At 55.1% G+C, this 14,454-nt stretch overlaps 6 protein-coding genes across 6 annotated transcripts; 4 read left to right on the top strand and 2 right to left on the bottom strand.

The window, feature by feature from the left end:
- Positions 1-315: 315 nt before the first annotated feature.
- Positions 316-2,545, top strand: BO94DRAFT_590888 (transcription factor domain-containing protein; the record flags this gene model as incomplete). The annotated part of the gene is made up of 6 exons (XM_025616070.1): positions 316-360; positions 439-972; positions 1,026-1,189; positions 1,264-1,440; positions 1,495-1,830; positions 1,894-2,545. The coding sequence occupies 6 exons, from the start codon at positions 316-318 to the stop codon at positions 2,543-2,545; spliced, it is 1,908 nt and encodes a 635-aa protein (XP_025461974.1).
- Positions 2,546-2,774: 229 nt separating this feature from the next.
- Positions 2,775-4,629, bottom strand: BO94DRAFT_503746 (FolC bifunctional protein). The gene is made up of 4 exons (XM_025609489.1): positions 4,488-4,629; positions 4,315-4,440; positions 4,155-4,262; positions 2,775-4,090 (listed from the first exon to the last, which is right to left on the bottom strand). Exons 1-4 carry the CDS (start codon positions 4,593-4,595, stop codon positions 2,834-2,836), a joined length of 1,599 nt encoding a protein of 532 aa, XP_025461973.1. The 5' UTR covers positions 4,596-4,629; the 3' UTR covers positions 2,775-2,833.
- Positions 4,630-5,399: 770 nt separating this feature from the next.
- BO94DRAFT_590886 (MFS general substrate transporter) lies at positions 5,400-7,002 on the top strand (the record flags this gene model as incomplete). The annotated part of the gene is made up of 2 exons (XM_025616069.1): positions 5,400-5,705; positions 5,764-7,002. 2 exons carry the CDS (start codon positions 5,400-5,402, stop codon positions 7,000-7,002), a joined length of 1,545 nt encoding a protein of 514 aa, XP_025461972.1.
- Positions 7,003-7,887: 885 nt separating this feature from the next.
- BO94DRAFT_628842 (acetyl-CoA synthetase-like protein) lies at positions 7,888-10,312 on the top strand. The gene is made up of 5 exons (XM_025617513.1): positions 7,888-9,040; positions 9,091-9,379; positions 9,445-9,548; positions 9,595-9,748; positions 9,816-10,312. The coding sequence occupies exons 1-5, from the start codon at positions 7,941-7,943 to the stop codon at positions 9,924-9,926; spliced, it is 1,758 nt and encodes a 585-aa protein (XP_025461971.1). The 5' UTR covers positions 7,888-7,940; the 3' UTR covers positions 9,927-10,312.
- Positions 10,313-11,387: 1,075 nt separating this feature from the next.
- BO94DRAFT_478798 (catabolic 3-dehydroquinase) lies at positions 11,388-12,152 on the top strand (the record flags this gene model as incomplete). Its single annotated transcript, XM_025608711.1, has 2 exons — positions 11,388-11,577; positions 11,629-12,152. The coding sequence occupies 2 exons, from the start codon at positions 11,388-11,390 to the stop codon at positions 12,150-12,152; spliced, it is 714 nt and encodes a 237-aa protein (XP_025461970.1).
- A 104-nt stretch (positions 12,153-12,256) lies between these two features.
- BO94DRAFT_628840 (carboxylesterase, type B) lies at positions 12,257-14,212 on the bottom strand (the record flags this gene model as incomplete). Its single annotated transcript, XM_025617512.1, has 6 exons — positions 12,257-12,905; positions 12,958-13,255; positions 13,314-13,429; positions 13,480-13,794; positions 13,848-13,932; positions 13,994-14,212. The coding sequence occupies 6 exons, from the start codon at positions 14,210-14,212 to the stop codon at positions 12,358-12,360; spliced, it is 1,581 nt and encodes a 526-aa protein (XP_025461969.1). The 3' UTR covers positions 12,257-12,357.
- Between the last annotated feature and the right edge of the window lie 242 nt (positions 14,213-14,454).

Here is a 14,454-nt window from a genome sequence, read left to right as displayed (position 1 = left end):
CAGAGTTTATTGCCGGTGAAGATTTCTATCTGATCCCTTGTTTTCCAAGTGTTGGGAAACCATGCCGCCATGACCAGCCCTCTGGGGAACGATGGGAGAGCGGGGACTTGGACCTGGCCAACCCATCCGCCGACGTCTTGATGTCATGATGGCATCATCCGCGAGGGTCCATCGACCAGCTCGTCTTCGTTTCAACTCACCACCACCACTACCACTAGTCTCCTCTTCTTCTTCCTCGCCGCGCCACATCTCCCCGTCTCTACTGTTTATTCTCTAAATTTTCTTTTGGTTTCCCGCGAACCAACTCCCTGGACCATGTCCACGCGGAGGAAGAAACCCGACGGTGCCTATCCCCCCGAGGTGCGTGTGCTCCTTCTCCCCCCGATGCCCTTTCTGATGGTGGTGGTGTGTTAATGACGAGGTCATAAGAGACCCCAGGCGGATAACCAACTCCAACGGGCGGCAGCCGAATACTCCACAATTACCACCAACTACCATGAGGACCTGCTACACGACCTATTCCAGGTCGTGCGATCCACAGACCCCGACCATGCCCCGGCTCTGCTGGAGATGATCCGCAACCATGCCTCCCTGGAAGAGGTGCGCGCCTACCTCGATCGCGCCTTGACCGAGGCCCGGGCCAACGCGTCCGATCGAGACACTGTCGACCGTCTGGAGGGCCTCCGACGGGGCATCGAGGTCGAAAGTGAGCCCCCGCGGTTTCGCCCGCAGATCATGGACATCCGCTATCTGTGCGGCAGTGCCCCCTTCCGCGTCCCTGCCAAACCATGGACCTCGGTCACGGACGACGATGACTTGGTCTCCCACTTGGTCTCTCTCTACCTGATCTGGGACTACCCCTTCTTCGCCTTTTTCGACAACCGGACATTTATCAAGCATATGGCCATGGGGCTGGTCGAGTCGGACTTTTGCAGCGCCTTCCTGGTCAACGCCCTGCTGGCCAATGCATGCGTAAGTCCGGTCCACCGGTGCCCGATGGCAAAATGGGTTGACTAAGGATGCAGTACTATTCACAATATACCGAAGCCTATACTATCCCAGGGGATGTCCGCACCAAAGGCGCCGACTTCCTAGCCGAGGCGGAGCGCCACCTGCAATCCCACCAGTTTGAGAAGGGGGGCGATATCCGTCTGGCGTCCTTGCAAGCACATCTGCTGCTGTATGAGAGGTATGCCGTCACCGCCCGGGCGGCTTGCGCCCAACTTCGTCGATTGGAGGACCTGATCGTCTTCTAATTTACAGATACTCCCTGTCCGGTCACGATGATTGGGGATACACCATGCTGCATCGTGCGATCGAGATGGCCGAATCGCTGGGCATTGTGAATAAGCCCAACTTACGTCTCAGCGCTTCGCAGATGTCGGAAGATATGATCGTCTCGATCAAGCGCACCGCATGGGGCCTGTTTCAGGTCGATACGTAGGTGTCTTCTGCCCCCGAGCACATGGCTGTTCTGACCGCCGGGGACGACAGGGTTGTGCATACCAACTTCCTCCGACCGAGCCGCGTGAGCTCCGTGAGCGTGGAACGCATCGATCGGAACGACACGGCCTTGAGTGACATGTGGACACCGTACCCGGTCTCGAATGTCTCTCGGCCGTCATACCTGAGCCTATACTTCGATGAAGCCTGCAAGCTCTCCTTCATTGCGCGCGACATCTCCTGGAACTTGTCTCGGACGGACACGGCGGGGATCGATCCGGATCAGCGCAAGCAGGATCTATATGATCAGCTGTGCGAATGGGAGGGAAACCTCCCCGACACCTTCGATCCGACGGGGCAACCTGCCCCGCATCTGCTGTTACTAAGGTGGGTCTTGTCTCAGTTCGATGAGGCAGTTGCAGGGAGCTAACCTTGGGGGTTGGACGACAGAATGCGCTATCATACGCTGGTTATCAATATTTGCTACGACCGGTACGGGGTCCATCCCGTCTTGTCGGAATCCGACGAGCGCACCCCTCCACATAGCAAGGGATTCAGTGCCATGGATATTGCCGTGTCGTCGGCGCGGGCTATTGCCACACTCGTCCAAGCACTGCGGACAGAGTACGGAATGGAACACGCCCATCAGTTCGCCATGTACGCCATCAATCTCGCGCTGTTCACCCTTATTGACCAGGATAGCTTTGACATCCTCGACCGGGACTTCTTGACGCTGACCAGCGCCATGTCCATCATTGCCTGTCGCTCCCAGCTTGGAAGGAGTGTATTCCACCTCTTCAAGTTGTCGGTGCGGTCACGCAACCAGGGGCACCGAGTGCAGCAGTCGGAGGCAGTGCCACCGGGAATCAAGGAACTGTTCCAGCAGGGCTCGCAGTCAAAGACCCCCGACCGGTGGGATCGTTACGCGGAAGACCTGACCAAGGCTGACGGCGAGAGCAGCTATTTCGACACCATCCAAGATGAATCGCAATCGTCAGCCATCCCGGGGCTTCACGAGATGCTAGAGCAATACGAAAGGTTGAGCGTGGGGAAAGAGGAGGAGTGGTGCGACCGTAAACGGAGGGAAGAATCGGCCTTTTGAGAGCCGGACGGAGCTGGGCTACTATGACCTTCCCTTGTAACGAACGGGGATGGAGACTGTACATATATGTTATACACGGCCTAAACTATACACGACGCACCTTCCTTATAGATAAGACTCCAATAGAGTAAATCCATTGCAACCTCTGCCAGACTGGGGACTCCCCTGAATCAGGGCGCCACTAATTCCACACTTTTGTACGTCCAACTCGATCCAGACAACCCATTACATCGATCATAGATAATAAGATAGTGTACATCCGAAATCAACAAAAGACCTCCCACTGGTTCACAAGTGGAGACCCTCCTCCTCCAAAGTCTCCAGCACCTCCGACGCACTTCCAATCAAGTGCAGACTCCCCGTGATCAAGACGAGAGGTGACTGTACTGCGATGCCTCCGACCCCCCCGGCACATCGCACCGCCTCCTCCACCGTGCGGACGACCGTGATACCCGTCATCTCCTCTCCTGGAATGCCGCGCCAGTAGTCGCTCAGCTGCGTTTGCAGGGTCAGGTTCTCGGGTCCAGTGTTGCCAGTGAAAATCATCGACACGCGCTCCATATCGGCAGCCTCATTCTTCTCCCAGGCGATGTTGGTGCAGAAGATGACGTGGTGGAAGGGTACTTCGTGAACGGCACCCACCGCCGACCGGCGAATGCTGTCCCGCAGGCGTCGAACCAGAGTAAAGGCATCGCGAGTTTGCTGGTTGAAGATGAGAACCCGCTTCGAGGACTCGTGTTGCACTGCCTTCTTGGCAAACCACGAACCCACCAGGTCCATGCTTTCGACGGTATGTGCTCCATCGAGTAGGAATCGGCCCGATCGGCACTCCCGCGTCTCGCAGCGACCGGGCCAGCTGGCGTTGCGGAGTGCCCGGTGGAACTTCTCGGGTAAAGGGGCGGAGGTGATGTCCTCGGGGATATCAGAATAGCCCATGTGTCGCAGATGACTAGCCGCCACGGCCACGGCCAGACTGGCGTTGATCTTCTGGAACTCCCCGGCCAGACCCAACTCCATGCTCGCCACCTCCGGGTGGACAGGCACGATCGTCAACTCCGCGCCTTTCTCGGCGGCGATCTTTTGCAGCGTGCGTGTTGCTCCGGGGGCCTGGGGGATCGTGAAAACTGGACAACCGGGCTTGATGATACCGCCCTTGGCCCAGGCGATCTCCTCGATAGTGTCGCCCAGTAGGTCTGTGTGTTCCAGGGCCAGGCTCGTGATTGTGCAGACACTGGGACGGTGGAGCACGTTGGTCGAGTCATGACGGCCTCCGAGGCACACCTCGACGATGGCGGTGTCGACCTTTTCTTGGAGGAAGCCATGCAGGGCCACCAGGGTTAAAAAACGGGCGAATGGCGGACCTCCCTTGGCGCAGTCCTCTGTCAGGCCTAGTCGTTCCCATACGTCGGAGAAATACTTCACAAATTGTTCCTCCGACAGTGGGGTGTGGTGGAAAGGCATGTCGTTGGACGGGCTGATGCGGATGCGTTCTCGCACGGTGCGCAAGTGGGGAGACGTGTACAGACCCAGTTTCTGAATAGGGCTCTGGTATTCGCGTTAGCGACTGCTCGTCGAAAATTCAAGAACACGTCTTATCTGCACGACCTACCTCCTGACTCTGGTACTCGGACAAAATCGAGAAGATAAACGCCGAGGTGGACCCCTTGCCTTTACTTCCGGCAATATGCACCGCGTTCAGGGGATCGAAATCGGGACTCTAGAGATCTCGGTCAGATCGGAAGGCACATGTACTGCACGAGATGACCTACCTCATATCCCGCTGCACGACACCACCGCAGCATGTCTTGGATAAAGGCATCCCAGTCATGGGTCTTGATGGCTCGTTGCCGGTACGCAAAGTTGGTATCCAGCAGGTTTAGCTTATGGATGGTGTCCTTTGACGGGGTTAGTGTGGGCTTGCCTTTCACTTGGGGTGACTGACATTGTACGCATTTTCTTCAGTCTTCGGTGCTTCTGGTGCAGGTGGGAGAGAACAAGACGTGCGCGGCGAAGTATCATCTTCGGGCAAAAATTGGATCGATGGAACCATGATGGGCGATGATCTTGTCCGAAAGATATTTTCGATGCTTTGTCTGGTGACCTAACATATCCGACTCTGGTCGGGTTTATATGCTCGCTTCATGATCCTCGCGGGAAGCCATCGAGTGATGATTCAACAACCACTTTCTGTTGGGCTGGCCAGCTCTCCTGAGCCGCTGCATGTCGGTGATGTGGGCTTAGGGTTGCGCCGGCGGCGGGATCGACAAGCCCAGCGGGAGTTTATTTCGCCGTCGATAGTCATTGCAGACCGCAGTAGCGTGGTTATGCAAGATCGACAGTGCAGCCTACTGACGCGGCCGAAGATGTCGCGTCTTCTTCTCGGCGAACTTTGCTGTTTCTTTTCTCGTGCTTGCTTTTTTGCCGGCCCCATTTCGCCTTAAACCGTCTGCTCCCTTGCAGCCATTTCCGCTTTCAGTTTCCTTTACTTAACTGTTATTGCCATCTGGGGCCCCATCTCCCCATGTTGGCGAGCTGAACCCGAAGATCGTGCTGAGGCTGGATGGGACGTCGGTGGCCTCACTAGGGGCCCAGAGAATGAATAGCCAGAACCACTGCATCGGAACCATGATTTAGCGTTCAATGATCAATCACCCTTTCGGGAAACCAAACATCGATCGCATGCATGCGTGAGTCGTGGGAGGGGGCGAGATCGAGCCCAATGCAGTCGTATAACTGCTCCAGACATGGCAATTCTCGCGGTCGACTTACGCTCCCACAGCGCCAATCCACACTCCTTTCCTTCTCTAGGCCTTCTCCTACCATTAGTCACTCCCTAAGGCATTCAGGCAACGTCATGTCTCACGACATCAAAGACAAAGGTCCTCAAGAGACCGTACACACAATTGAGCTCGGCTCGCTGGGTGGAAATGCCAGCAGTGCGAGTCTCCAGCCACTCTCTCGGGCGTCCTCCACGCCGCCACCCGAACCGCCCTATACCGTATTGACGGAGAGGCAGAAGATCATGACCATCACCATAGCTGCGATTGTCGGGTTTCTGGCCCCCGTGTCTGCCAACATCTACTATCCGGCCATCGATCAGTTGGCTCACGACTTGCATGTCTCTGTCAGCCAAATCAACCTCACCATCACCACGTTCATGGTAAGATCCTACCCTTTCTTGTCGAGTGGTTGGCACTGGCTAATCCAGACACGCGCAGATCTTCCAAGGCGTGGCGCCTCTGGTGACCGGAAGTATCTCAGATGTGTATGGGCGCCGGCCAACCATGCTGGTCTGCCTGATCACCTATCTCGGCGTCAACATCGGCCTGGCGCTGCAGGACAACTATATTGCGCTCATTGTCCTCCGGACGTTTCAAAGTTGCGGCAGCAGTGCCATCTCGGTCGTCGGGATGGCTGTCACAGCCGACGTGGTCACTCGAGGCGAGCGAGGCAAATACATGATCTATTCGTCGCTCGGCATCACGATGGGCCCTGCGCTCGGGCCCATCATTGGGGGTGTCCTGGCCCAGTTCATGAACTGGGAGAGTATCTTCTGGTTCCTCGCCATCTTTGCCGGAGCAATGATCATCCTCATCCTGCTCTGCTTTCCCGAGACGTGTCGTCAGGTTGTTGGAAATGGCTCCATTCCTGCCCCGCGCTGGAACCGTCCGCTGATCCCAATCATCAAACCTTCACAACTGGACGGGGATGAGACGGCGAGAAACGCTCTGGCAGGAGCACCCAAGGTCAAACGACCGACTCCATGGGACAGTGTCCAGATCGCCCTCGAGAAAGAAACCGGCGCCCTCATTGCATTCACCTCCCTCCTCTACTGTGGATACTTTGCCGTGCTGAGCAGTCTGTCCTCCCAGCTTAGCGAGAAGTACAACTACAACTCGCTCCAAGTCGGCTTGTGCTATATCCCATACGGTATCGGCAGTCTCAGCTCACGATGGACGATCGGACGGTTTGTGGACTGGAACTTTCGGCGTCTAGGCAAGCAGCGGGGCTTGGAAGTCGTAAACAACCGTCAAGTGAACCTCATCGACTTTCCCGTCGAAAGGGCTCGTCTCCAGATCACTCTGCCAATGGTCTACTTGGCCTGCATCTTCATCGTGGGCTACGGCTGGGTCATGAACTACAATGTCAATGTGGCTGGGCCCCTGATCATGCTGTTCTTCACCGCACATACCATCGCTGGGGCTACCAGCACGCTGATCACGCTGTTGATGGATTGCCACGTCCAGCGAGCGGCGACAGTCACGGCATCCAACACGATGTTCCGTTGTTTTCTGGGAGCGGGAGCGGTTGCGGCTGCAGTACCCATCATTAATGCGATTGGAATGGGCTGGATGGGAACACTGATTGCCGTGATGTGGCTGGCTTCTAGCTTGCTTCTGTGGTGGGTCATGCTTCAGGGGCATGACTATCGCAAGAAGAAGGCCGCGAGGATGTGATCCGACGCTCATTTACATAAACCACGTCGCGGACATCTGCCAAGCCACTGTAGGTTGAGAACGACGTCCCATAGGTAGATAAGATCAAATAGCTGAATAGAGGCGCCAATACATGGATTTCCTGTGTATCACATCAGACAAATATCCGTAGGAAATTTTCGGGCCGCCCGGCTCCCGAAAAAGACAGGTTGATGACCCGTCTTCATCCCTCATGCCCGCATGTATACAATAAAATCCACTGCGTCTTTTCCTAATTGAGTGTGTGCCTGGCGAGTACACAGCTGCTCATCTATCACATTGTCTATTGTAGCCCATGGTGATCAAAATATGTTGAGCGGGCTATGTGGTGAGCTGATTCCCCTCGGCCTATTGAGGACGTGCATCTCAACTAGGGTTTCGCGCAAGAGTGATGGCGATGTGATCCTAGAAGTGTCACCACCAGGGGCGGCCAGGCTCACTCGGTCAATGGGGCCAACAAAATGTCCGACCACCTGCTGAACTCCGCACAAAGGACCCGATAAATGCCGCTGGTAGTGGCGTGATATCAGTCCTAACCTGCATCACATTGATCGACATTCTAGACGGTCAGGGCGGGCTGGCAGGCAGATCATCGGCATGCAGCTGCAGTCCTGCAGCAAACCAGGCAGCCCCCTTCCCCACACGTGCAGATCTGGGATTGCCATCGGCAGCCACCAGCCCCAATCTATTTTCTATAGTTCCAGTCTGCAGGCATCAGTGTTCAATATTCCGGCGTGGCTTGCGCTAGGAGGTCATTTACGTAACCCCATCACCAACTCAATTTGCTGTCGCGACTCGCGACATGTTCGTCGCGGGAGCTATATAAGGGAGAGAGCGCAGGGAGACCAAGGCCAGACTCAAGCTGATCGACCACACAAGCTTGGAGACAGAACAAGTGACTCTTGTGAGCCTCTTCCATCATGCATCCTCCCGCGTCGCAACTGCAGAGCGAAAGGTCCTCTTACACTGCTTCGAAATGGACCACTCCCATCCCGCAATGTTCTCTCCCTCGATTCGTGTTTGGCTTCCCGCGACGCCCTCTCAGTGACCGAAAGGTCCTCATCGATGCCGACCACCCGGATACTCGATCCCTATCCCTGGCAGAATACCGCTTACTATCTGCTCGAGTCGCGGTAGGCCTGCAGAAGTTGGGGGTCAACCCCAAGGATCGCATTCTATGTGTGACCAGCAACGCCCTCTGCTACCCCGCCCTCCTCATGGGAACCGTGATGGCTGGGTGCATCTTTGCATCCGGACAGCCCGCCCTCAATCAGCCCGAATTCCATCGTCTGATCACCTTCGCTCAACCCTCGGTCATCTTCGCCAGTCGAGCCACCCTTCCCGTAGCCCTCCAAGCTGCGCGCCAGGCCGATCACCCTGAAAGCCGAATCTTCGTGTTTGAGGACGATTTTCTGGACGGCTGTACGCAACCTGAAGGACGAATCCAACATTGGCAGACTATGGTGGCGTCTGAATTGGAGGGCGCCCGGTTCTGGTATCCCAATGTCGTCTCCGCACAGGATTACAACAGCACAATCCTCATGCTTTTCACTTCGGGTACGACGGGTGACCCCAAGGGAGTTGAGCTGTCGCATCGCAATTACGTTGCTGCGGCGTTGGGGTACACACGGCGTATCTGCTCGCATCCGGCTTGGAAATACAATCCCCGACTCGGGGGTCCGGAAGATGTCCGCGTGCTGGGCTCTTTAGCGATCAACCACAGCGTCGGCCAGCGATCATATTGTGTCATCTTCCCCAGATTAGGCGTCCCCCTGTACCTGATGCGACGCAATGATTTCCGAAATATCTGCGAGGCGGTGCAGCAGTTTCAGATTACGGATGCCATCATTCGCAGCTCCGTCCTCACGGCCATGGCAAAAAATGCGCCCATCTGTCGAGAATATGATCTGTCCTGCCTCCGGCGTGTCGAAGGTTGTGCTGCACCGATGAGCCAGTTTACGAAATTCAAGCTGGAAAGTCTGGGGATTGGATACGTGGCTCGTGCCTGGGGGCTCACAGAGTAGGTGACCCATTCGCGCCGACTTTCCATTGCTGACCATTTGACCATAGAACGGGCACTATCACTGGTCCGGACCCGCTGCGACCTCCCAAGTCAGAGACTGTTGGCCAACTGAACGCCACATACGAAGGCAAAGTGACCGATTCCAGCGACCACTCTCGGATTTTGAAGACCGGCGAGGTTGGTGACATCTGGATCCGCACGCCAGGATCGAGTCGTGGATACTGGAACAATGCAGCCGCGACGGAACAGTTGATCGGGCCCGGAGGTTGGGTCTCCACGGGTGATGTAGGCTACGTCGATGATGAAGGCAATTGGTATATCGTCGACCGCAAAAAGGTAGTTCCATGCGCTTTTGGTTTTCGCTTTTCAGCGAGTCCAATCGTTACTGACCACTACCACAGGATTTGATCAAGGTCTGTGGAAGCCACGTCTCTCCCGTCGAGATTGAGTCAGTGCTGCTTCAGCATCCGCACGTAAGCGATGTTGGAGTCATCGGTGTCGCAGTGTAAGTCTCCCTGCGCGATACTCAGAGATCCAACTAACTCCTGTAGGAATGAGGATGAGGGTCCCAGGGCCTACATTCAGACCTTCCCGAAGACCTCGGTATCAGCAGAGGAGATCCACCAGCTCATCTCCGAGAAGCTGCCCCCGTACAAACGCCTCTCAGGTGGCATCTCGTTTATTGAGAAGATTCCTCGGAACGCGGTACGGCCCACTGACCCCTGTGATTGTCATCGCTACCCCAGTTATGCTAACGGATGAGCCATTCTAGTCCGGCAAGGTCCTGCGCAGTGAGCTTCGCCAGCTGGCTATCTCAGAACTGGGAGACTATCTGGGCAACTACCACGGCACATCGACGTCCGGTGGAGGAGTGCACCTCTAATCGTCGATCATTTTCTAAAAGCATCTCGGTCTTTCTAGTACTTTTCGACATCGTTAGCCTTGTTCCTTTCTCTAATTCGGGGAGTTGACAACCGTAAGGCAAGTAAAACAACCTAATATACGGGACAGCTTCACTTTCTTTCTTTGGCATGTACATGTCGGCTTCTCGAGCTTTGCCGGGTGTGGAGAAGGGTCTACTTGAGAGACCATTCCTACGGGGGTACTGAGCTATTAGCATAATATATCTATGGGATCTCATCTTCTGCCATCGACCCTGTGCTCCTCTAGTCGTAACTCTCCGTATGCGCCCATCATATTCTTTTTGGAGGCAATGTCCCGTGATGTAGCGTCAGCGTATTTCCAGAAAGACAGGGAGCGAATCGATTGTGATGCGACCGGTCAGAAAGACCGACTTTGCAGGATGAAGCGGAGAGGGAGAGTGGGGGTGGGAACTAGGGGATTGGGGGTAAACAAAGCCGGCGCGACCGCGAGACACGTGCCCGCGGGGGCGGCCACCTGGGAGCAACACCGAAGAAATATTCGCCATAATACTACCAAACAGACCAGAGATCCTGTAGATAGTCTTTCTTTACTTCTATCTCAGGGCCCTCGAGTTCCAGTGAAAATTTTAACACGGCAACTGGATCTCTCTGATATCACACACCCCCACCAGTGCTCCTGGGTCCGAACTATATATACATATCTGGTGGATCTGACACCCCCGGGAGATAATTCCGATAGTATCGCTGGGACTGTGAACGATCTACAAAGTTCTCAGTTACCGATAGATAGTCTAAGAATACACAGGTACCATGAACCTAAATCCAGCAATTCGTCGATCCGACCCAATTGAACTGGATGGATTCGACTGGTAGTATTTGTTTGGCAGCACAACAGAAACTTACCGCCTTCTGGCTGGACTCACCGCCGTTGACTCGACTCGGGAGGCGGTCTCGGTCGCAAAGCGGTGCCGAGCTGGGTCGTCTGGAGTCTCTGGAACACTGTACACAACCCAACCTTTCAACTTTCAACTTTTAAGACTCCATGAGCCCAGCATGCGTCCACTTACACACCTGACACGGCCTGCCAGCATTATAGAGAACCCAGAATGAATCACGCCCATAGCAGACGACACCCATGGCAGGCACACGAGAAGCCACGCCCACGTCTATCACAGCCCTCACCCAACCACACACCATCAAGTTGCAGCCATCGCTTTACAAGATTGCAGAGATAACAATGACGCTATAGTGATTACCGCAGTGGGCTCGGATCACCGAGTCGGCAGTTGAGAACAGGATGGGAGATATCGGATGCTACGGCAAGCCTCAGCTTTCCCGAGCAGCTTCAACCACGGTCGGGAATGATGTCATGGCCTGTCAACCTGAGGTCAAATCGATGGTTATATAGTGCTGGGAAAGCTATTCATCTGATCATCTCTTCGAACACAATATCATCCACCATGGTCTACAACATCACCGAGAAAGAAACCCAGCCCACCATCTGGAGCCACATCAACGGCCCCGAGGCCGACATTCTCGATCGCTACTGCGTCTCCGAGCTCTGCAAGGGGTGGCCAGTATATCGCGACGCCTCCGAATGGAACCACTACCGCAACTTGTTCGTAAAGAACGGCGCATTCGTCTTCACCAGTAGGTCAAACCCAGCCACACCCCCAGCCAGCCCAGCTAACATGCATTTAGCCTGGAGTGGCGGTCTTCCCATCGATGACTTCATATCCACGTCCATCGAAGGACGCGCTAATGGGGACCACATCATGCATCGCGAGAATGGAACGCTGGTCGACCTGAACCCGGCCACTAACCGCGCCATCGGCAAGATGAAGGCGACCATCACGCAACGCTTCGACTGGGACGGTGTCGAGTTCGACGTGGAGTGCGACTGCCGCTTCATCAACTTCTGCCTCAAGCAAGGAGGAGATTGGAAAGTGGTCTATATCAAACTGTTCTACGAAAAGGACCGGGTCACTCCCGCGGATGGCCAGACCGTGCCCAAGTTTGACCGGGCCGAGCTGGAGAAGTATCCCAAGGGATATCAGTATCTGGCCGTGGCTCAGGCGAAGCTGGGCCATCCAATCCTTAACAACCTGCCGACGATGGACAATGAAGCGTTCTTCAAGTTATATGAGGCGATGGATGCGTGGATGGAGGGTCGACCGGTGGGGGATTTAATGGGCATCCCTGAGGATGCGTCGCCACGATATTAAAATGAGCGATAAATCTAATGGTGTAATGAACTTTTCCAACTATCGAATGATTTTTGGGGCTTTGACGATTAGCCATAGGGGAAATTGACTGTCGATATATCATCACAGAACATGAACGAGTCATCTTGAATATGCATCACACGCCAACATTGACACTGTGGTTTCCGCCAGCGATAATTGTCCATATGCCTTCCAGTTCCCAAGCTTACCCCCAGATCCGAAAGGGAATCGAGGAGTTATAACACCCTCCATCAAGCCAATCCCCAGTTACCATGCGCACAGGGGTCTCTTTTCCGAACTCGAGGATCTTGCCACCACCGGGGCTGTCCGCATCAAATGCAGGCCACCCGACGGTAACGTTGACCGTGGATGGATCCTTCAGGAAGGCCAGAAGGTGGTCTTGCATAGCCTCCGATGTCTTCACCTCCAGCTGCGATACCTCACCCACGTCTTCCCGGTAGGTACCGAAGATCAGCAGCAGATCAGACCAGTGAAAGGCACCCAGCCAGTCCACGGGGCTGATGTTGGAGAAGTTACCGCCCCAGAAGTATCGATATGTATCGAGCCCGAGGGACCGCCTCAGCACCGAGTCCTGGGCTGCCCTGCAATCCCATTCCCCTTCCGCTATCATCACCGAGGTCGTATTATCCGATGCCATCTCCCTTGCCGCATCGGATCGGATGGCTGGACCCCGAGCTACTTTTCCTTCGGCATATCTCTGCGATTCATTGGCAAAGATGTATTTTTCATCGGCTACATCGCTAGTCAGTGTGTGAATCGGCGGGCAGCGGGATAAGAATCTCACGGATATAGTTGCTAAAGGCGATCGACGGCGAGCCCGAGTACCGGTTGATGTACTCTTCGATCTGGACCCATGAGACCTGGCGCATGCACTCGAGCTCGGCATCCGCATCATCACCGTAGTTGCAGCCCAGAGCCTTGGCAACGATGTCAAAGTCCTGATAGACATCGTCGGTGGTGCTCAGGTCGATGGTGACGGAGGGTGGTTGAGAGATGACGCCGAACTTGACTGCCAGAGGGTCGTCAGGGAAAGCGAGGGTGTAGAGGTGCGTCAAGGCTGCCCCTTGCGATTGACCCCAGAGCTAGTACAGAAAATCAGTTGATGCATAGCCTGTGTCGAGGAATCAGTTTAATACGAACCATGATGTTTTGCGAATCTCCGCCAAAAGCCTCGATGTTTTCATGCACCCATTCCGCAGCCGCCCTCACATCCAGGAGCGTGAGTGACGTGTCGTTCAGGGCCCTTGATTTCGGATCTATAATCACCTTGATAAGCATAATACTATGACAAGAAGGAGTATCATACTTCCGAAGATGTTGGCACGGTAATTGATTGTTACCACAATATGTTCCTGCGAACGAGAGACCCACGGGGAGGGCAGCTGGGACGGGATTTCGATCCCTCCCGTTATTCCTCCGCCACCAGTCACAAACAGCGCCACAGGGAGCTTAGAGGTGTGACTTGCATAGGATGGGGTCCAGACAGCCAAGGAGAGACAGTCTTCCGACGAGGACCAAGCCACCGCCCCTTGGTTCAAGTCCTCGCCTAGGCTGACCAACAGGTTGGGGGGTGCATATTCGTTCCACATGCTGCTCTCACCACTGACGTACTGCGGACACGCTAGACGACAATTAGCAGACATCGGAGGTCAGGTGTAGTGGAAGCCAACGTACCTGGGCCATACCGTGTTGAATCGTACTTTCTGCGCGACTTTTCCGGCCTTTGCGGCGGCAGCCATCGAAGGTCGCCGACCGGTGGCTACAAGAGACGGGGTCGTTAGGAGAAACACAGGTCAAGATGAGGTCAATCAGTGACTAACCTTAGCATACGGAATTCTCAGGAACTGCCGAACATTAGGATAGGTATCGTTGAGCATACCGATGAAGGTGCCTGTCTGCGTTTCCACGGTCAGGTTGGACCAGTTGGACAGGCTGCGCGCAGGCTGCCAGGTCAAGTTGGCATAGTAAGGGGGATCGACTTTGGCGAGGGCGATTGTAGTACAGCTAAAAAGGGAGCCGAGGCCCCAGAGCAACTTCATGATGTCAGACTACAGGGTTGAATGATCGGGATCCTGCTTCTCAGAAGAGTAGCACTGGCCCGTCTCCGGGGTCTTATATGTCGGCAGCCCTTAGGTGAAGGATCATCGCGACTTTCCCATCCGTCCGACCATCCAGAGAAGGACGAGGAATGACGAGTGACAGTGGGGTTGGATGGGCCGTTTGACACCGGCCTCCGACCTTGAACGGATGTGCTGGACCCCCGGTAGATGACCGATTGGTG

This window comes from Aspergillus sclerotioniger (assembly GCF_003184525.1).
Source record: "Aspergillus sclerotioniger CBS 115572 chromosome Unknown BO94scaffold_47, whole genome shotgun sequence".
Classification (NCBI taxonomy): Eukaryota; Fungi; Ascomycota; class Eurotiomycetes; order Eurotiales; family Aspergillaceae; genus Aspergillus; species Aspergillus sclerotioniger.
This window is presented reverse-complemented; position numbering and strand designations above follow the sequence as displayed.